This window comes from Muscardinus avellanarius, assembly GCF_963383645.1.
Source record: "Muscardinus avellanarius genome assembly, chromosome: 6".
NCBI classification, from domain to species: Eukaryota; Metazoa; Chordata; class Mammalia; order Rodentia; family Gliridae; genus Muscardinus; species Muscardinus avellanarius.
In genome coordinates, this window is record NC_137791.1 from 118,596,232 (window position 1) to 118,617,237 (window position 21,006).

The 21,006-nt window shown below is 45.1% G+C and overlaps 1 protein-coding gene across 2 annotated transcripts; it reads right to left on the reverse strand.

The window, feature by feature from the left end:
* Positions 1–10,854: 10,854 nt before the first annotated feature.
* Positions 10,855–19,510, reverse strand: SMIM20 (small integral membrane protein 20; the record flags this gene model as incomplete). Of its 2 annotated transcripts, XM_080698073.1 has the most annotated exons (3): positions 10,855–10,892; positions 11,640–11,696; positions 19,402–19,510. In XM_080698073.1, 3 exons carry the CDS (start codon positions 19,508–19,510, stop codon positions 10,855–10,857), a joined length of 204 nt encoding a protein of 67 aa, XP_080554199.1. The 2 variants fall into 2 exon arrangements, with proteins under 2 accessions (XP_080554199.1, XP_080554200.1); XM_080698074.1 differs by lacking the exon at positions 11,640–11,696.
* Between the last annotated feature and the right edge of the window lie 1,496 nt (positions 19,511–21,006).

Here is a 21,006-nt window from a genome sequence, read left to right on the forward strand (position 1 = left end):
GATCCCTCTGCCTCCTGTGGGGAGAGTAGACTGTGCTATGTCAGCTATCCATGTTGCATGGCAGATTTCTGAAAATTTACCAGTGTTAAAATTACAGAGGGATTTCACCTCGGTCTCCCGGATCAGCATTTTGAAGGTCTTAGCAGACTAAATTCAGGGTGTCCCACCTGAGGATTGGCACCCTCTCCCCAGCTCCCTGGTTATTAACAGAATTCATCTTGTGGCTGTAGGCCTGACAGCCATGTTCTGGACAGCCACTGGTCAAGGATGGCTCTTGGATCTAAGGCACTCTCAGGCCCTCGCCATTCCAGATGGAGTATGGTCCTCCCCATAGACAGTTTACTAAGATGGGTCTCTGCTTTTTGAGGCCAGCAGAAGGATCCCTCCCACACATCACACCTCTTTATTTTTATTTTTTTATTTTTTGCAGTACTTGGGATTGAACTCAGGGACATTCTTCCTCTGAGCTATATCCCCAGTCCTATTTTTTATTATTTTGAAAAAGAGTCTCACTAAGTTGCAGAGAGCCTCACTAATTAGCTGAGGCTGGCCGAGAACCTGAGATCCTCCTGTCTCAGCCTCCCAAGCGCTGGGATTACAAACATATGCCCCATGCTCGGCTCACATCTCATTCCTTAGAAAGAACCCAGTTCCTCTAAAGGGTTTATCTGAGTAGATAAGAAGCAGTCGAGAGCACCCCGAATGTCAAGTAACTAATAACTTAATTGTAGCTTGACATCCATCATATTTACAGATCCCATCCATTCTCAGGAAGGGAGCACACAGGATGCCAGCTGCCATGGGGGACAGGGACAAAGCAGAGTTCTGTTTGGAGGCTGTCTTCTATGAATTTGAGCATCTTGACCCTCTCTCTCTCTCTCTCTCTCTCTCTCTCTCTCTCTCTCTCTCTCTCTGGATTGAATACAGAGGCATTCTACCTATAACCTACACCTCCAGACTTAATTATTTTTTTATTTTGAAACAGAGACAAAGTTGTTGAGGGCCTCATAAGTTTCTGAGGCTGGCTGCAAACCTGCAATCCTTCTTCTCTCTCAGCCTCTCAAGTGAGTGTGCCACCATGATGTTTCTACCCATGTTTCTGATATGACCCATGAATACACCTAATATGAAAAAATAAAACTTTAGAGCTGGGCGTGGTGGTGCACACTTGTAATCCCCGCACTTGGGAGGCTGAGACAGGAGGATTGCACAGGTTCGAAGCCAGCCTCAGCTACTGAGTGAGGTTCTCAGCAACTCAGTGAGACCCTGTTTCCGAATAAAATATAAAATAGGTCTGGGAGCTGCACTCATTTTTCCTCCTGTTCCTTTACTGGACACACATCCAGGAGGATGGAGGCCGAGACCCTGGGAACGTACCGTCCCAAGACCTCTGACACTCACTGTGATTACCCACATCATCACTGGAGCCATGGTGCTGGCAGGAGCTGGTGTGTGTTTGTGAAGATGGAGAACCAACACATGAGGTGTGCCTGCAGTCAGCGCAGAGACTGGGCGGCCCTTTGGGGTTCTCTGTCCCCTGCCTGCTGGACCTGTTCCCCAAGGCCACAAGGCCACAGACTAATTTTAAAAGGCAGGGAGGCCCAAACCCCAAGTGTTGCTCTCTCGATTTCAAAAAACAATGCATGGCTTCGTGCTTGGGCATTTTATGTCTGCCGCGTAGAGGAAAAATTAAAGGATAGCATTTCTCCTCCGTAACTTGGTGAGACCCTGTTTCAAAATAAAGAATAAAAAATAAGGCTGGGGGTATAGCTTGGAGGTAGAATGCCCCTGGATTCTATCCCCAGTACTGCAAAAAGAAAAATAAAAGCCATTTCAGAAGGTAGATTTTGCTGATTCCATAAGGCGACTCAGCTCTGCTGCCATTTGTCCAGTAATTTCAAAACCAGACAGTGGCTTTTTTATTTTTTCTCCCTAAGCACAGCTTCCTTCATTTGAGCTTTCCGAGGGAGGGACGGTGCCCTTTGGGTTTTCACTCTGCCCAGAGAAGGTGACAAGCCGCGTGTCCCTCACACATGTTTACCCAATATCCCAGCATCGCGTTTATGAGGCTTAATGGCTACGATGTATTCCAGGGTGCATAGACTTAGAAAAGTGCAGAAGCCGGCAACTCACATTTTCCTCAATTGATTCCACATCTGTCTTAAGTAAGCCGCTCCCGCTCATTCAAGCACGCTCCCCCCCGCCCCTTGCAAGAGGGCGAACGCTTTTAGAGGTTGAAAAATAAAAGGCTCTTTTAGAAAAAAAGAAAAAGAAGCTGAAGGTCAGCCGGAGGTTCAGAATACTGCTGTGGGTTACTATTCCTTCTTTGAAGAAAACAAAATAACTTTGCTAAATTATAAAACATTTTCATCAGAGCAGAAGCACCGCACAGTCCTTTAGTGTGAAAATCTTGTTTACGGTAAAAAAAAAAAAAAAATCTCTACCCACAGAAACATCAGGAAACCTCATCTGTCCAGAACAATGCAGAAATGGAAAGCAAATACCAAAAATCCCCGAGGCGGCCAACATGCCACAAAGCCATTGCGATTTATCCATACCAGAGCCTTGAAACCCACATTAAGGCACTGCTTTCATTTGACGCCAGATTCCAGTATTTGGGGCAACTGCCTTCCAATTTCACTGCAGACCAGAGGTAGCAAATCAGAGAGGAAGGGGAGCCTGCTACCCTCAGCTGGGAAGCAGGGCAGAGATGAGAAAACCAGAAAAGCCAGGGAGCTGAAGAGCACACCATGCCCCAACCACAGAAGGGACTGGCAATCAGCCCTCCCCAGCAGCCCCTCAGGCCAGCTGTGAGAGACCAATAAGCCAAAGTCCTAAGAGGACTGAAGCATGCCTAACATCTTCTAATAGAGGTATAAATGACGCGCGGTGTACGCTTCAGAAAAAAGGGTTAAAATAAAATACAAAATTGAGGATGCCATATCAAGTAGTATTTGCAAGTGATGAGAAACCCAACCTAAATTTGTACAAAAAAGAATTTTATTTACTAATCCAGAGACCTCCTTGCCTCAGACTTCAGTGAATCCGGGAGGTTTGAATAATCTCATCAGGGCCTGGCTTCTCTCACGGGCCGATCCCTTCAACTTTGATGCCCATCTCAGACTGGCTCTGCCCTCAGCATCACAACTGCTGCCAGAAGCTCCAAATCTGATGAACAAGGGACCTCCCTCTAGTCAGACCACACAAATCGACAGGCAAGGTTAACATAGGTCCTTCCTGGATCCTACCCCTGTGTCTAGAAGTTGCCCAGGGTTCTGACTGGTCAAACGTGGGCCACATGGCTTTTCCTGGAGCCTGGGATGAAGCCAGCTGCAGCTATAGCACAGAGACAGAATGGGGGATGGGTGGGCAAAAGCAGGGTAGAAGATTATTTTTATTTATTTATTTATGTCTTTATGTATGTATTTATTTATTAACTGGGAATTGAGCCCAGAGGCATTCCACTTCTGAGCTACACACCCAGACTAATTATTTTTCTTATTTGGAAACAGGTTCTCAGTAGGTTGCTAAAAGTCTCACTGAATGGCAGAGGCTGTTCTCGAACCTGCGATCTTTCTGTCTCAGCCTCTTGAGTACTAAGATTACAAGTATGTGCCACCATGCCCAGCTTTAAGAAATTATTTTTATTGTTTTTTTTGTTGTTGTTCTTTAGGTATGCAATGAATGTTTAATAAGTAGATGAGTTAGTGGTAATTCATTGGTAATTGATAATGTTTCAAGATTCCCAACACTGTATCACACACATGCACACATGTGTAAACATGTGTAGATGGAATAGTTATGATACATACACATCATTATAAGTACATGCTCATTGAACAATGCAAAAAAGAGATAAGTAAAATTTAAACAAAATTTAAAATGACCATCTTAAAGGCCATCAAATAAATTTACATAGTTCTATACTTCGATTATTCCAAGTTTTTGTTAGTATCCTATGAACATCTTTGTACATAAAGCTTTTGTTAAAACAAAAAACAAAAGAAAAAATAAAGTACTTAAGATTATCAGACACAGGGATACATGGTAGTAATCTCAGTACTTGGGAGGCTGACACAGGAGGATTGCAGGTTCAAGGTCAGCTTCTGCAACGTAGCAAGATCCTGTTTCAAAATGAAAAAGAGAGCTAGGGGTATACCTCAGAGGAACAGTGTCCCTGGGTTCAATCTCCAGTACAAAAAAAAAGTACTTAAGATTACCAATTTCTGAAAATAGCCTCAGAAAGGAAGATTAAAAGTGTGACTATTTACAGATATTCACGTTTAAAGGTATATAATTATTTTTTTACATTAAAAAATGATTGCAACTGGAGTTTCCAATTACATGAGTAGTTTTAGCAAAATTTGGGGTTTGCCCCAACCAAGAGTCTGGGAAAAGTGTTCCTTTAAATATATATATAATCATAGTGGTGACAGAGATCCCAGGTAGAGCTTGCTGTGGAGTCTCTTCAGCCAGGCTCTCCTGGGCTGGGGGAGCAGTGAGTCCTCACTTCTCGTGCTCAGCCACAGTGGGAGGACCACTTAGCAGACATGCCTGGCGAGGTGCACCATGCTGCTGCCAACCAGCTGGGAGATCCTGGGCAGGGTGGCGCAGCTGCCGCCTCCCGGCTCAGGTCCTGGCTCCAGGGAGAGGGCAGCAGGGTTACTGCCTGCCTGCAGCCTCCGTGAGTGGATGCTGCAGCCTGCCCCAAGCTCCATCTACCACCGGGATGCCCGGGGCTGCACACAGGCTACTGACAGGCAGAAGCAACTGCCTTCAGCAGGTGTGAGCGCAGCCCAGGAGAGTGAAATTGCCCGTGTGTGGAGTTCTGCCCAGGGCAGAGAAACAAGGGATTTTTGATCTGCTGATGCTTCAGAACAGCACAGCTTCAGAGGCAGGGAGCTCTTTCAGGGTGCAGAGCACACAGGACTTCTAAGCCTCAGAATGGCTGACACCCAGGGACACCCTTGCACACCCAGCCTTGAGGTTGGTGCTTCTCAAACTACACAGGCCAAGCCCGGCTTTGTGTTTGTTTCTAATTACTAGTCTATCATGCACCACTGCAAAACAGAACATTTAATCGCACTGAAAATGTAAAAATACAAAATGCAAGCCTAAGTTTTTTGTCAGATCAGAAGTTTCCAAACGCCGTTTCTTCATTTCCGTACTGACCTCAGTGTGGACAAGAAGCAAATGGCTCTAAGAGCTCAGGACACCACTGCGGTCAGAACTCTCTGGGGACAGAACTCTGGGCTTCATTTTGAACATTTTGGTACAATTCCCGCTCAAAACACATATTTCTTAAATTAAGTAAAAGAGTCATCAGCTTGGTATTTAACGGTGTCCACCACAGGGTGCTACTACTAGTCCCTTCATTTGTTAATTCTTTCTTTCAAGGAGTCATTCAACCCATCATTACTGACCTGCTGCATCCCAAGCCTACACCAGGAAGAAAGCGACAGTGGCATATGGACAGATAAGGCCCAGGGAAAACCTATATCCACACCAAAGCCCGGTCAAGCATGTGTGTGGCTGTGTGTGCGTGTGTGTGTGGTACTGGGCACGAAACCCAGGGCATTCTACTTCTGAGCTATACCACCAGCCCTATATTTTATTATTTTGAAACAGGGTCTAAGTTGCAGAGGACCTCACAAGCTGCTGAGGCTGTCCACAGACCATGATCCTCCTGCCTCAGCCTCCCAAGAACTGGGATTATAAGCCTGTGCCACCATGCCCGGCTTATGCATAGCTCTTTTAACAAAACTGTGTCATTCACTGTGTATCTGAAGCCCAGACATTTCCATGTCTGTGTTAATCCATTTTTCTTGACTATAACCCAAGTATCTGAGGCAAGGAGACTTTATGAAGAGGGTTACTTAGCTCAGTTTTGGAGGCTGAGAGTCCAAGATTGGGTGGCCCTGTTGGTTCGGTTCTGGTGAGAGCTGAACAGCATCGTGGCTGGGGTGCATTCCAGAGAGATCGCATCAGAACAGGCAGCCCCAAAGCAATGCAAGGATCAGGCTCACTCTTACAGCCTATGCTTGTTTCCTTGAGAGCTCAGGGGTCCCAAAGAGCTACCTTAAACCCTCCTGAGGGCAGCTCCACCAATGACCTATGGACCTCTCACTAGGCCCCACCTCTTTAAGGCGCCATCACCTCCCACAACACACTGAGGACCACCCTTCCAACACAAGAGCCTTGGAGGACCACATCAAGCCATGGCAACAACTCTGTTCAAATGTCAGCTGGTCCATCTATGATGATAGTTATCACTAATGTGTCTCCTGTCATGCTGTAGGTATTGTGAGAGGCACCTCTGTACAATGTTCCTAATTTCCCCAACAACCCCACCAAACAATCTGGTTCTGATTCCACAATTAGATACAACCTCTTTTACTCCTAAAGCCAATTCCTGCCATTATTTTTTAAACCTTTTTATTGAAATATGACACACATTTAGAAAAGTATACTATTTGTACAGCCCAATGAATACTCAAAAACCCAACACACTCATGTACCTATATAAGACCAGGTCACACCCAAACACCTCCTCCTGCTCCTTCCTGTCACTACCTCCCCTCCCAGAAAGGGGTCACTACCCTGATTTCTATTTGTACGGTTTGTTTTTGCCTGTTCTATTCTTCATCTGTCGGGACCTCAAAGTACATATTATTTCAAATCACTTTGTTTATTCAGCAGTTTGTGAGATTCATTACATTATACATTCTCATTACTCCATCGTGTAAATATATCAGTTTATTCATTCAGTGTACTGTTGATAGGCATTGGGTAGTTTCCAGAGGCTGCTATGAACATCCTGCTGCATGTCTGTTGAGGAACGTGTGGGCACATTGTTGCCATATAACTACAAATAGGAACTGAATGCAAGGGCACAGTTTATGTTATGTCCAGAGTTGGTAGATACTCTGACTTTTTAAAGGTACCTTTAATAGTCCATATTTTTTAATCTTTTTTCTTTTACAGTACTGGGGATGGAACTCAGGGGCATTCTACCTTCAAGCTACCCCCCAGCCCTATTTTTTATTCTTTATTTTGAAACAGGGTCTCTCTGAGTTGCAAAGGGCCTAAGTAGTAGCTGAGGCTGTCTGCGAACTGCAATCCTCCTGTCTCAGCCTCCTAGATGCTGGTATTACAAATGTGTGCCACCACACCTGACTATTTTAATCTTGTAAATATACTTCAGTTCAACTCCTGTCACACTGCAGGGTTTTCAATAGAATACATATTATTTATGTCCTACCTCATTTTAAAATGAAGGACCTAGCTGGCCATGGCACACTTTTAATCCCAGCATTTAGGAGGCTGAGACAGGATCATGGTTCGTGGACAGCCTCAGCTACTACTTAGTGAGGACCTTTGTAACTCAGTGAGATCCTCTTTCAAAATAAAGAATAAGAAATAGGGCTAGGGGTGTCGCCCTGGGTTCCATCCCCAGTACCGGGGGGGGAAAAAAAAGTCTGAAGGACCTAACATATAAGACAGAAAACTGAAGGGAGAAAACAAGGACAGGAAAGAAAAGGATGAAGTAGCATAACGGCTCAAATACATTCCACAAGGTTGTGGTCACTTTGTAAAGAGCTGAACGACAAACGCGGTTGAGTGTCCTACCAGTCAGTGCAAAGAGAAAATCAAGTTACACAATTCAGTGTTCACAGGATAAGCACCAACTACTCAGCACTGTAGGCGATTTCTGGTTCTGAGAGTTAATGGCAACCCAAGTCATCCTAAAGAAGATACTCTTTGGCACTGAAAACGAAGGGTCTAAACTTTAGTTCAATGATAAGTGTGAGGAAGGTTGCCTGTTTCTCCACTCCCCTTACAGCCTCTTCCACACGGATATGCCAAAACAGTTCACTACAAATAACTTCAGAGAGCCAATGTAGTCCAGACACACAATTCTCAAACAGTCCACATCCAAGAGCTTGGGAAAACAGGACTTTAGGTATGGTCCAGGATTCTCTAATAGTTTGAGACCTTGCAGAGGGTCTGCATGGTTAAAACCATTTTTTAATATACTACTAAAGCTCATTGCCTTTCAGACATTCATCCCCATGTGTGCTTAGTAGAGATTCCAGAGGCCAGGTGGTGCTGTACCACAGTAGATCCAGAGCAGAAAACAACTGAACTGGGCTGTCTTCTGTTAAGCCAGACATTAAAGAAGATTGCAAATTATTTTCTTCATCATAAAAAATTTTTCACAAAAAGTATGTTCTGTTAACGTTAGGGTTTATTATTGGTATTTCTAAATTATATAATCTTAATTTTTAAGGAATTTCTAATATAGTAAATACCTATGGATATAACCCACATAAACAGAATTGCTTTGGAGTTCCTGCAAAGTTTTAAGAGTATAAAGGTATGCTAAGTCCAAAAAGTTGAAGAATCAGTGGTCTAATAGAAAATTTCCCCTAAAAGATGCTATTGGTCATAAGTCCCAGAAGTGGAAAATACTATGACCCAATATATTTGGGAAATATTTTGCTTCTCCTGAAAATCAGGCAGTTAGAAGGCAATACACTAGCCAGGCATGGTGGCACATGCCTGGAATCCCAGCACTTGGGAGACAAGTTTGTGGACGGCCTCAGCAACTTAGTGAGATCCTGTTTCAAAATAAAAAATAAAAACAGGGCTGGAGCGGGTATAGCTCAGAGGTGGAACACCTCTAGATTTAATCACCAGCACCACAAAACAAAAACAGAAGCCAATTCACCGATACACCTGTTTCTTGAATGTATCTAAGATGCCCTCTTTCAAGTCCTCAGCATGACCCTCAGTCATTCCTCATGAAGAGCATCTCTTACAACTCAGCTTCTGTTGAGTATGACAGCAGTGTGAAGGTACAGGTCTGACAGGATGAAGGGTGATCCGGTTACAAACATCAAGGCAACTGAGCAGGACAGAGAGCTCCTTTATCTCGGCAAAGAGGTAGACTGGGGGTAGGGGTATGCCCAGACACAGATCCTGTTCAAGAGACCAATCTGGGTATGTGCCCTCAAGGACAGTCAGTCAAGGCCCCAGGGTTCTCTTCACAGAACTCAAACGCAGTCACTGCAGCCTGGACATCTTCCAAAGCACATGGTACCACCCACTTGCTTCATTCCTAAACAAATCTCAATTAAGCAGCTGCAGAAGTTTAACTTTAAACTACATAACTTCTTGGTGACCTCTCCAAGGAAAACACTGGGCAAAATGAACCCCTAATTAGTCAACTTCCTCATTGGGTTGTTAACTCTATGTTATTAAGTATTAGGGACTGCTTACAAAAATGATGGCTTTGGGTTTGAAATTACCAATCTTCTTTTTGACAGTGATTACATAACTGGGCCAGTTGTCGGTTAAGAAAATGGTAAGCTCACAATTGTAAGATTCTGTCATCAAGAGGCTCATCTAGTTTCGGGCGTGGTGGCACATGCTTGTGATCACAGTACTTGAGAGACTGAAACAGGAGGATCCCAGTTTGCGGCCAGCCTCAACTACTGAGTGAGGCCCTCAGCAACTCAGTGAGATCCTGCTTTAAAATAAAGAATAAGTCGGGTGTGGCGGCGCATGCTTGTAATCTCCACGCTTGGGAGGCGGAGACAGGAGGATCACGCTGGTTCGGAGCCAGCCTCGCTGGCTTAAGAGACCCTGTTTCCAAATTAAAACATATAAAATAGGTCTGGGAGTGTAGCCCGGCGGTAGAAGGGCTTTCAGGAACCCCAGTACCACCAAAAATAAATAAATAAATAAATAAAGAAAGAAAGAAAGAAAGAAAGAAAGAAAGAAACAAATAAATAAATAATAGGGGTGAGCTCAAAGGTAGAATGCCCCTGGGTTCATTCCCCAGTACTCTGATGTACAAATAAAAAGGATGCCTCTTCAGAAACATATAATCTATTAAGGGGCTAGAGAGACTACAGAACAGGACAGGACAGAAAAAAAAAAGAGAGAGAGAGAAAAGGAGGGAGGGATAGAGAGAGGGAGAGAAGGAAGAGAAGAAGGAAGAAGACTCCATTCTCACCTTCATCTTTGTAGCACCTGGGAAGGCACCTGGTAGAGAACTGACATCCAATAAATATTTGCCTCAACAAATATGCTATTTACCTTTAAAGTGCTATATACAAACAGATGAACACAATACAAATATCAAGTGAAATAGCACTTCTCAGTACTATAATTTAGTTTGCAAAAAAAGATTTACCAAAAAGTGAATATACCTCTGTGAAATAAAAATAAATCATTTTAATATACACATCTTCACTTCTGTTAATTCACCACTGATTTCTACTATGCACGTACACCGGTATGGTTTGACTTGGTTCGTGTTTATTTATCTTCCAACATGGAACAATCTTCACCAGAGATGGTTCGGCTTAACTGCGCATTCTTAAACGACACCGAGTACCTTGCCCTCCAAGAGCTTGAGCAACTTGACCACTTGCGAGGAGCTCAGCATGGTGGTTTCCACAGCAATCTCTTATTTGGAGGTGGCGGATCAGGCACGGTCCTTCTTAAGCCCACGAGTTACTTGCATTCATATCACAGCTCAGTAAGTGATAAAGACGGAATAGTAAGCAGTTCTCCTGCAAACAGCCTCGCAGATAGCTTCCTTTTTGAAAAGTCAACGGAATCATGAAAACCTTCCTAATGATGTAATTTGTTCCAGGGTTCTTTTGCTACTAAGGGAAATATGCATCCTCGTGCAGAATCTCTTATTACACGTATTCTCATTGACAGCATCGCAGAGTTTTCTTCTCCAGCCATCCTTCTATAATGAGGTGACTTATTGTTCTCCATGCAGAATCAAAAGCATGAAGATGTCTACTTTCATAATTGGAGCTGGTGACAGCCCTCTCATTTCCTGCCAAATGGATCAGACCACACTTTTAACCCTATGGAAAGAAACACGAATAAGACAGGATTCGTTTTTAAAGGACCGACCGAGCACTGAGCAATTTCCGTGTGGTTTCAGACAGTGAGCAGCAGCCGCTGGAGCCCTGGAATGAAATGGCCGGGAGGCCTGGCAGCCACAAGGGACTGTTAAGTGGCTCAGAAATTGCCCCATAACAGGAAGATATGTATCTGGCTCAGTTAAAATTTAAATAAACAGATAAAAATGTTGCCACAGATTATGAGAGTTTGGGTTAATAAGTGGAAATCTCGCATTCTCAGCCAACTTAGATCATCTCAAAAGAATGACCCTCTCAGCCATAAAGGGAGTTTTTTGGGAACTTTTGTATAAATATGAATTTCACATCAATTAAAATAGCTCACAAGTAAATGCGGTTTTCCCAAGAGGGTAGTTTTTAAGTAGGTGCTTGGTAAATAAGTCGGCAAAACAGCTATTCATGCCTCATATTTAATTGCACACTTGTTACATTTTTATACCCACTTATCGGATGCAAAAGAGGAACCCAACAAACTTGCAAAAAGTATTCTGCAGTGAATTTTTAAGAGGAAGTCTTGGATAGCCGCTATAAAATGTTATAAAATGCAACTGTTATAAAAGAAGTAGCAAAATCACAGTCTAGTCTCAGAGCCAAAAAGCATCCTCCCTCTCTCCCCAGCAAAGCAGAGAGATACAACCGTACCACACAAGGGTATAAATGAGATTCCCTTTTGATTTTTTTCAAGTGTACCTGGTGGCTGCACGTCTTCTTGAACAATACCAGCCCGATTTATGGCTTGCTCCTTCTCTGCAAAACACAACAGAACAATTACTCTTCAGAAAGAAGAAAGGGCAAAAATCTTTGTATTTACATGAGCCAATGACACAGGACAATTAGAAACAATACTTATGAGTGGTATTAACTTCAGAGATGCCATTACTCAAAGCTTTCAGGTTGTGAAAGTTAGATCTTATAATGCAGACAGATTGGGTATTTTCGATAAAATAAAGAAAGCTTGCAACTTCAAAAGAAAAGCTCCCAACGAACATCTTTTTCCTGAGATCTCAGCATTTTGGAAAGGCAACAAAATAACAGAAAAAGAACAATTTTGAAAGAACGGGTGGGCGTGATGTTACAAGCGGAAGGCTGCTGAAATGGAGGAACAAGTACAATTATCAAGAAAGCGATGTAGTTTGTATGTCTAAATGCACTCCACCGAAGGACCAGACTCGGAGCTAAATATGCTATGTTTTTGATAGGAAATAGAGCAGAAAATTAATCTTTGGGTGGGCGGCTTTGGTTTGGATAATTGAAGCTTCCCTAATTGATTGCAGGTGCTGTGCCAATTAGTAAGCACGTGGTAGCTCCGGCGGCTTAGGCGGTCTCTTTGGATATGTCCAACCAGCATGGGCCAAGAGAAGCCGGGCACTTTATGACTGTGGGTTTTAAGCACTCTGACGCATCTTTCTAAGTGGTTTAGAATAAACTCCAGGTCTGAGACAACAAAGACTTATTATTTTAAGTATCTTGACAAATGGCAGCTTTTTGGAAGAAAGGCTTGGAGCCAAAGGATGTTTACTACTAAATTATAGTAATTAAATGTTGTAATCAGACCTTTGTTTTAATCAGACAGACAGTGTTTCTTTAAATCCACATTTAGCTCTTATTTAGTATTAGGCTGTTTTCTTTATTTGGGCCTCTGGATTCTCATAAAGTTATACAAACATAAAAGTACAGAAACAGGGTTTTACCTCTTCTAATATCTACTGGGCTTGCCTCTGTGGCGATGTGACAGAAAGTCAATCCTAAGTGGCCTACCTGACGGTTTATCAAGGCTAAGTTTTGCTTTGGCAAATAAAGCACCGGGCAGTGGGGATTATGGCAGTCTCAATGGAGAAGTCAGCTCAAGGGGCCGAATGGAGACAAGGGCCTTCTGCCTCACCGCGCCCCTCTGAAAGGGGCTGGTGCATGGCGACCCGGCCTCTGCACCAGGACTATCAGGCCTTCTTCCAACCTAAGTGAATATGGAGCTTCAAAGGTATTCACATTTCTGAAATAACACAAAACATGTTGTCATTTCCTACGATCTTAAATTCTTGTAGGACTGAGTTTTACTGTGCTGTCAACATGGACGTTTCAAAGTATGGATGTCTCCAACATGCTCTTAGGAAATGCCAATGTGTAAAAGATCACACTGTCATCAGTCTTGCTGGGAACAAAAATAGATATAATTTTCTAGACCTAAAAGGCCTATTCTCTGATATTATGGAAGAAGAGATAAGTTTTGAAAATAATTCACTGCCAGAAAGTATTCTAGATGTATAGATTTAAGAAAATCAGTCATCCTGGTACACCAAATACATTCTTTAAGACGCAGGTATTGCAGAGCCAAAGGCCCAGCAGGCTGCCAAGGGCAGGAGGCGGCCAACTTTGGGTGGCAGGGACAGAATGCCTAATTGTGTCCTAACCTCTTGCGATGCAATGGAGAACCCAGGAAGAGAAAGGGCCCCTGTCTTCACACTTTCTTGCTAACTGCTAATGAGGTTTGAAAGAGACTAAGGATTTGTTTTAAATAGACCATAATCTCTTCCTAATCCTTGTCCTAATGCAACCACCTCTGTAGTTTGGCCTGGACAGGCAATTTAAACCAATTCCTACCCAGTGATAACCAGGTATTAGCATCCTATCTATATCCGCTGGTTCTTTAATCCATTAATGTTTTATAAATACTCTAAGGCCAAAGAAGTCTTATGTAAATTCATGATACCACACAAAGACACTTTATTTGTGAAGGCAGAATATGCTAAAAGGAAAACAGAAACTAGTCTCTCAGATTCCACAAGTCCATTTCGATGATGGGGACAGGTTTGTATTTCGCTATCACTGGAGTTATTGCAAATGTAAATAAACCTCTGAAAAAGGGCAATGGCAGGAGCCAGGGATTTAACTACACAAACAAATGAGCTAATTACTCACTTCAGTTGTGAGCACGTTTGTATCAGGGTGAGATGATCAAAACCCAACCATGGTACAAGGTTAGAAAATTCCCCACTCCAGTGTCTCAGCAAGCCCGACTCTGCCCCCTGGTGCTGAGGCAGTGATTTGATTTGCAGTTTTAATTGAGAATCTTTATCTCCAAAGGGCTAGGCTGTTTATGTATGCAGGTGGGCCGATTTCTTATGGTAGTAAAAGAATCTACCTAATGACTTTTAAGTCTTTGGAAATGAAAACATATTTTTATAGTCAACATTCATATTAGGAAATAGAGCTAGTGTGCGACTTACTGTATTTAACACTGACAGCTGAGCAAATACATGCAGTATACTTAAGTGCCAGCTCCTTCGGATGCCTTATAAGTACTATTTGAGTTTGTCCTCATGGAGGGCCAACAGGAAGAAACCCAACAGAAAAAGCAGATAGAATCTGGTGCAAAAATAGGACCTTAGCAATTTACTTCCCTCATCTTCTGCCAATAAACAATTGAAATGAAGGCAATGGCTGGGCATGGTGGTGCACGCTTGTAATCCCAGCATTTGGGAGGCTGAGACAGGAGGATCGTGGTTGAAGCCAGACTCAGCTACTTAGTGAGGCCCTTTGCAACTCAATAAAGAATAAAAAAATAGGGCTGGGGGTATAGCTCAGAGGTAGAACGCCCTTGAGTTCTATCCCCCTACCACACACACAAAAAAGAAAGATGTGAATTGGGACAATGGCAAAATTTAAACACGGACTATACATCAGATAGGAGCATTGTACTGATATTAAATTTCATGGATTGAATACTTGAGAGTCTGAGAAAGGAGGGTCACAGGTTCATAACCAGCCTCAGCTACTTAGGAGGCCCTCTACAACTTAGCGAGACCCTGTTTCAAAATAAAAAATAAAATAGGAGCCAGGCATGGTGGTGCATGCTTGTAATCCCAGCACTTGGGAGGCTGAGACAGGAGGATCGCACAGGTTCGAAACCAGCCTCAGCTACTGAGTGAGGCTCTCAGCAACTTAGTGAGACCCTGTTTCCAAATAAAATAAAAAAATAGGGCTGGGAGTATAGCCCGGAGGTAGAAAACCCTGGGTTCCACCCCCCAGTACCACAAAAAAATAAAAATAAAATAGGGCTGGGGGTAGAGCTCAGAGTTAGAATGTCCCTGGGTTTAATCCCAGTTCTACAAAACAAACAAACAAACAAACAGGACTGCAGGTCTAGATCAGAGGTAGAATGTCCCTGGGTTTAATCCCAGTTCTACAAAACAAACAAACAAACAAACAGGACTGCAGGTCTAGATCAGAGGTAGAATGTCCCTAGACACCAGTACCAAAAAGATTTTTAAAAAAACCCTCTGGATTGGATGACTGTATTGTGATTAAAATAAGAGAATGCTCTTAGAAATACAGGCTGAAGTATTTAAAATGAGGGTCCTCAATTTACTCTCACAAAGTTCAGCAAATAGCAGTAACAATAGCATGTAAATATACTTATGTGTATACATTACCTACAGGGAAGAAAGCAAATGTAGCAAATGCTAGTAACTGGTAAATCTAGGTGAAAGATACAGAGGAATTTATTCCACTACTCTCGGATCTTTTCTGTCGGTTTGGATTTTCTCTTAAAAAAAAAAAATAAGCAACTGCGAAATGCACACGTAAGAAAATCCAACACCAGTGTGACTGCTCTGTGATGATTACCCCAAGTAAACGTTTGAGAGTAGCTAATACAAATTTTTAGAGAAAGCACTTTCTCTGTGTTTGGCTGCTGTCGCCTAGACACATCAGGGCCTCCGGGGGATCCAGGACTGGATACGCACGGATGGCAGGTGAGAACCAGAGGCGGAGGGCGGCCAAACACTCGTGGGCAGCGGTGACTGAGGGACCTAGTGGTCCTGACAGCAGTATCAATCACAGCCTGAGGGGGCAAAAGTAAATGTAAAGCAGTAATTGCTGATAACGCTGCCTGTGAAACGGCCACAAAGGGAAGTGTGTGAGCCAGCTGGCCGAGAGAAACCAAAGGGCCTTAAAGCAGGTGTGGACGCGAGGTGGGGAGAAACCACACCACCATGGCAGCAAGTGTGAGCCAGCTGGCTGAGAGAAACCAGGGCAGCCAGTGTGCACCAGCTGGCCTGCCGGAACAAACAGCTATAGAGCAGTCGTGAACCAGTGGCCGAGGAGAAACCGCAGCACCAGAACAGCTCATGGTGACCAGCTGGAGGAAGGGGATCCAATGGGCACGTGGATCAGCGGCTCTGGCTCCGACAAACACCTTAAACGTGTTTCCTTACCAGAAAGTCTGGATCCAGGCAGCTTTATGTTAGAAAACAAGACTTCAGTCTGTGCATTTCATTTGTATATATGGTGAAAGGCATGGAAAGCAGATAGATGTGTGTGTGGGGGGCGGGGGGGTACTAAACCTCAAGGGCTTTCTACCTCCGGGCTATACTCTCAGGCCTACTTTATATTTTTATTTGGAAATAGGGTCTCACTAAGTTGCTGAGAGCCTCACCAAGTAGCTGAGGCTGGCTTCGAACCTGTCGATCCTCCTGTCTCAGCCTCCAAAGCGCGGGGATTACAAGCGTGCGCCACCACGTCTGGCTGGAAAGCATATTCTAAGCACTTAGCAAGTGAGGTAAGATTATGTCCACCTCAAATGTCAGCTGGGGCATCAAGGTGCAACAGGAAGAGAACAGAACGGAGCAACAGTAGGACCGAGGTCCCCCCCAAGCTCTTTCCATGAACTTAGACTTGGCTGAGTCTTAAACCTTCTTCATCGTCTTAAAGGTACCATAACAAGGTATTGATGAGGTCAGGGGAGGCAGGGTCTGGCGTCCACCCAGCAGGTGGACCTTAATGTGCAGGGTAACCTTGGACAAGCCACCCTAGATGTGGGGAATTCACAAGCGCAAGACCCCCCCCAGCAAAAACCCTATGAGTCTATGCTTCTGCACATCTAGTTAAAACTAAAGATGAACAGGGTCACAAAAGTGATCTTTCATCCTGTCTCGCTTAACCAGTTGGTCTCAATGCCTAAAAGGCTTGTTCTTTTTCAAATGAAGATATCCAGGATCACCGCCTATTCTAGGAGATAAAGACATAACAAAGATTAGGCATCTAGTTTCACCCATGCATAATCTTCCCTACACATGCCCTCCTCCGGCAAAACACACTGTGCAACAGGACAAAAGCCAAGAGCAACATCGGGGCCCCCTCCAGAAGCACAGCACAACCGTACCTAAACCTCTAGTATCCGGCCACTGATTCCCACTCCCCCCCCCCAATCGTCCCAAGGCCAAATGCAACCTTCCCAGTGTTCTCTGCACTCTGCCGTTCTTGGGGTATCACGCGTGGGCTGACCTTGTGCTTCATGTAATACTTAGTAAAGGCTTGCTGAATGAATGAAAGAACTGTGGATGGCAGTAACTGTCAAAATGAAGCCCAGACAGACAGACTTGAGACAGCAGCCTGCCTGTCTGCTTAGCAATCATGGAAGATCTCCTCAGCTTTTTTTTTTTTTTTTAATCTTAAGTAGCCTTCCTCCTCTTTTCTGCTGCCTGTAGCTTATTCCAGCACAGACCTCAGAACCTCCAGGTCCCCATACCCAGACTGTCTCAGCTACAAAACCTAAGGTGACTGGACACTCCTACTCTACATGGCTGAGACTACTTACTTGCCAGCCTCTGGCTCCAAATCTGTTTTGACTAGTAATTCAGTTATCAGGGCCTGGCTTCTGCCCTTCCAAGAACTGTGGCCTTTTCCTCAGGATGTCTAACCCCCTAGGAATGTAAAGAGTATTCCTGGGTAGGAAGAAGAGGTGCCCTGCCTCCAGCCCAAGGATCTTTTCTCTACCTGAGCTCAGAAGCCCATGCCACCTCCCTCTCTAAAAACTGTTTTCTCTCTCTGGTACCTTTCCTCGTCCTGGCTCTCCCGCCCCTCCCAGCCAAAGCTCAAAGTAAAACTGGCTTTCTCCTCAGACCAAGATACTCCTCACATTTGAAGCTGGCTAATTCTCTGCCACAGAGGATTAACCAATGCATTGCAGAAAGCATGCCCTGGCTTCTATCCAGTAGATACCAGTAGCGCACTTGCCTCCCTTTCTCTCCCTTTGCGGCAACAAGCAAAAATGTCTTCAGATAGGGACAAATGTTTCCCGAGGACAAAGCAACCCCAGCTGAGACCCAATGCGCTGGTCCTGATAACTGAAGCTTTTCCAGTAGGACCCAAAGCCAACTCTGTCCCTCCTTCCAGCCTAGAAGCCATACTGCAATCACCCGGGGCGGGGATCTAGTGAGGAGGCACATAGAAGTCGGTTATCCAGGACTCCCCACCACCCCAATTTTACCCCCACCCAGCACATGCAGATGGGCTGAAAGGTAGAATGCACAGAGGCCATTTCAGCCTTGACTGATAAAAGAAGCTACACAGAAATCTGAGTGTGTGCTTAAAACGCTCTGCCTCCAGAAACCAAATGTTGTAGCATTTGTAACGGGCAGAGCATTCACACGGAGCTTTTCCCTTCACATTGCCAAGCTTTCAGCCTCTGCTAATATTCTCAAGGGGCAGGGTTGGCCCTCTTCCATCTTCAGGATGATTCAGGTTTCCTGGAGAACAAAATGAGCCTCTAATGCCTAATATTTTCTCTCTGACAGATGGTTTCAGATGTATCAAAGTGCTAATCCTTGCCGAGGTATAGGTCTCAAGGAAGGAGAGTTTGGCTTTTAGAATGATAGGACCTGAATGATTAAGGAGGAAAATTACTCCCAGGACAGTCACCACTGTCATGTGAGCAACCAGCTTCAAATGAAGGAAACCAGCAGAATCTGAAAAACGACTTGAGGAAGAAAAAGAGAAGAGAAACCTCAAAAACTCTGGTTAACAGTTTAGATTTGGAGTATTTCTGCTCACAGATATCTTTGGGAGTGAAAATGAAGTGCAATAAAGACGCCTTTCAGCTCAGGATCCCATCTGCCCCCCCCCATCACCATCCCCAGTTTGAGCTATGGAGGAGGCTCTGGAGACAGGGGCCTGGAATATTTGCCTAGCCACTTACTGGCCGTGTGACCTTGGGCAAGTTACACAACCTCTTTGAGTCTCAGTGGCCTCATTTGTAAAATAGGTAATAACAACTACCTTGGGGGAAGAGTGGGCAAATTAAACGGACCAAGGTATGTGTACCCCGACATGTTAAACGTCCGGTGTTTGTTAACTCAGTGTGAACTGGTACTTAATGTCGACCTACTACGTGCGGCTGCTTTCGTATATAACACCACCTCTAATGCTCTCGGGAGGCTCCACAAGTTTATTACTGATAATGCAGATATAGACATTTATAGCTGGGAACGCTGAGGATCCGAGAGGTTGAGCCACTTGTCCGCGGTTACAAAGCTGCCCAAGGCAGGATCCGAACCCGGCTGTGGCGGACTCCTGAGCTCTTTCCAGGGCATCACGAGGCGCTGATGGGGTCGGGGTGGGGGTGACGGGGTTAGCGACTGGGCCAGGTCACCGCGCGGGGTCAGAGGTCACTCACGGTACTCCTCCAGCCTCATTAAGGGCCGGAAATAGATAGGGTAGAAGGCGGCGCCGATCAGGGAGACGAAGCCGCCGAAAATGAGCGCGGTGCGCAGGTTCCGGGACATGGCTGGGCCGGGGGCTGCCCGGGCGCGGAGGGCGCCGCACTCTCAGGAACCTCGCTCTCGCCGCCGGGCTCTGACCCCGCTCGGAAGAGGCGGAGCGGCTTTTACTTCCGGGTCTTGGGCGGGGCTGGGGCAGAACCGGGGCGGGGCGGGGCGGGGCTCGGTGGGCGTGGCCTGTGCGGGGCGTGACTAGGGGCGTGGCCTCGGCGCCGCCTTCCGTCGTTCGCTGTCGGCTCCGGCGGGACGACAGCTGGTTGTCCTTTTGTGGTGTCCCGGTCCCGCGGATTCTTTTTTGTCCCCTTCCCTGCCGTGGCCCTGGTTCCTCCCTATGCCACGACCTCCAGACCTCTCCCCTCCGTTACCAACCGCGGGTTCTCCTCCTTCCGCCATTCATTCGCATTTAGCGAGTGTTCACCACGAGCTGGAAGCTCTCTGTATCTCTTTCAGTTAATTCTCATGTCAGCTGACTCAGTTTACAGTTGAGAGGACCAAAGCTGGGTGTCCCTGAGGAAGGTTTGTGCGGATCGGATGAGACCAGTGGGCAAATGCCTGGCCTGGGATGGTCTGCCAGGGTGTGAAACCCAAGCCACTGGCCTCCTGAACCCAGACTAGCCTGGGAGCAGAGGACTTTCATCATCTGAACTGGGTCGTTTCTTTTCTTTTCTTTCTTTCTTTCTTTCTTTCTTTCTTTCTTTCTTTCTTTCTTTTGTGTTACACTCTCAGACCTATTTTATATTTTTTATTTGGAAACAGGGTCTCTTAAGCTAGCAAGGCTGGCTTCAAACCTGTGCTATCCTCCTGTCTCCGCCTCCCAAGCTTGGGGAATACAAGCGTGCACCACCACCCCTGCAAACTTGGTCATTTCTGACTCCCTTATTCCATCTCCTTTCCCTATTCCTTGTGCTGGTACGCCAGAATTACCAATGAGGACAGAGACTAGGGGGGTTAGGGGAAGGGCAGAGAACCAGTATGAGTCCCACTGATGGGATCCTGGAGCTCTGGCCTGTTGGCTGAGATGGGGGCCACTGAGGACAGATGTCTGCTTTTTCTTTCTGTGATTGCCATCCTTGGCAATCATCCTCAGGGGCAGGGCACTGAGACCAGAATGCCTTAGGTCTTCACTAAATACTTTGTAGATAGAAAGATGCCAGCAGCTGAGGCCTGAGACCAAAAAAGATAGTAATCTTGACCCCATTGGCATTATTTAGCCCAGAAAAGATTTAATCTTCCTGAAATGGTGTGAAGAACATGATTTCCTCTTTCTTTGTAGTTTTGTAGTTGAATCAAGCTATCATCTACCTTTGTGGCTCCAGAAGCATATAGATCAGTTGTTTGATCTGTCAGCAGATTTATGGACTATCTGCCATGCCCCAAACACCAGGCAAAGTGCTGTGGGGGACACAAGATGAATAAGACGTGACCCCTACTCTCCGGGATTCTGCCACAGAACGTGTACATGAAAAGATAACTAATAGCCGACACAGCCCGTTGCCGATGAG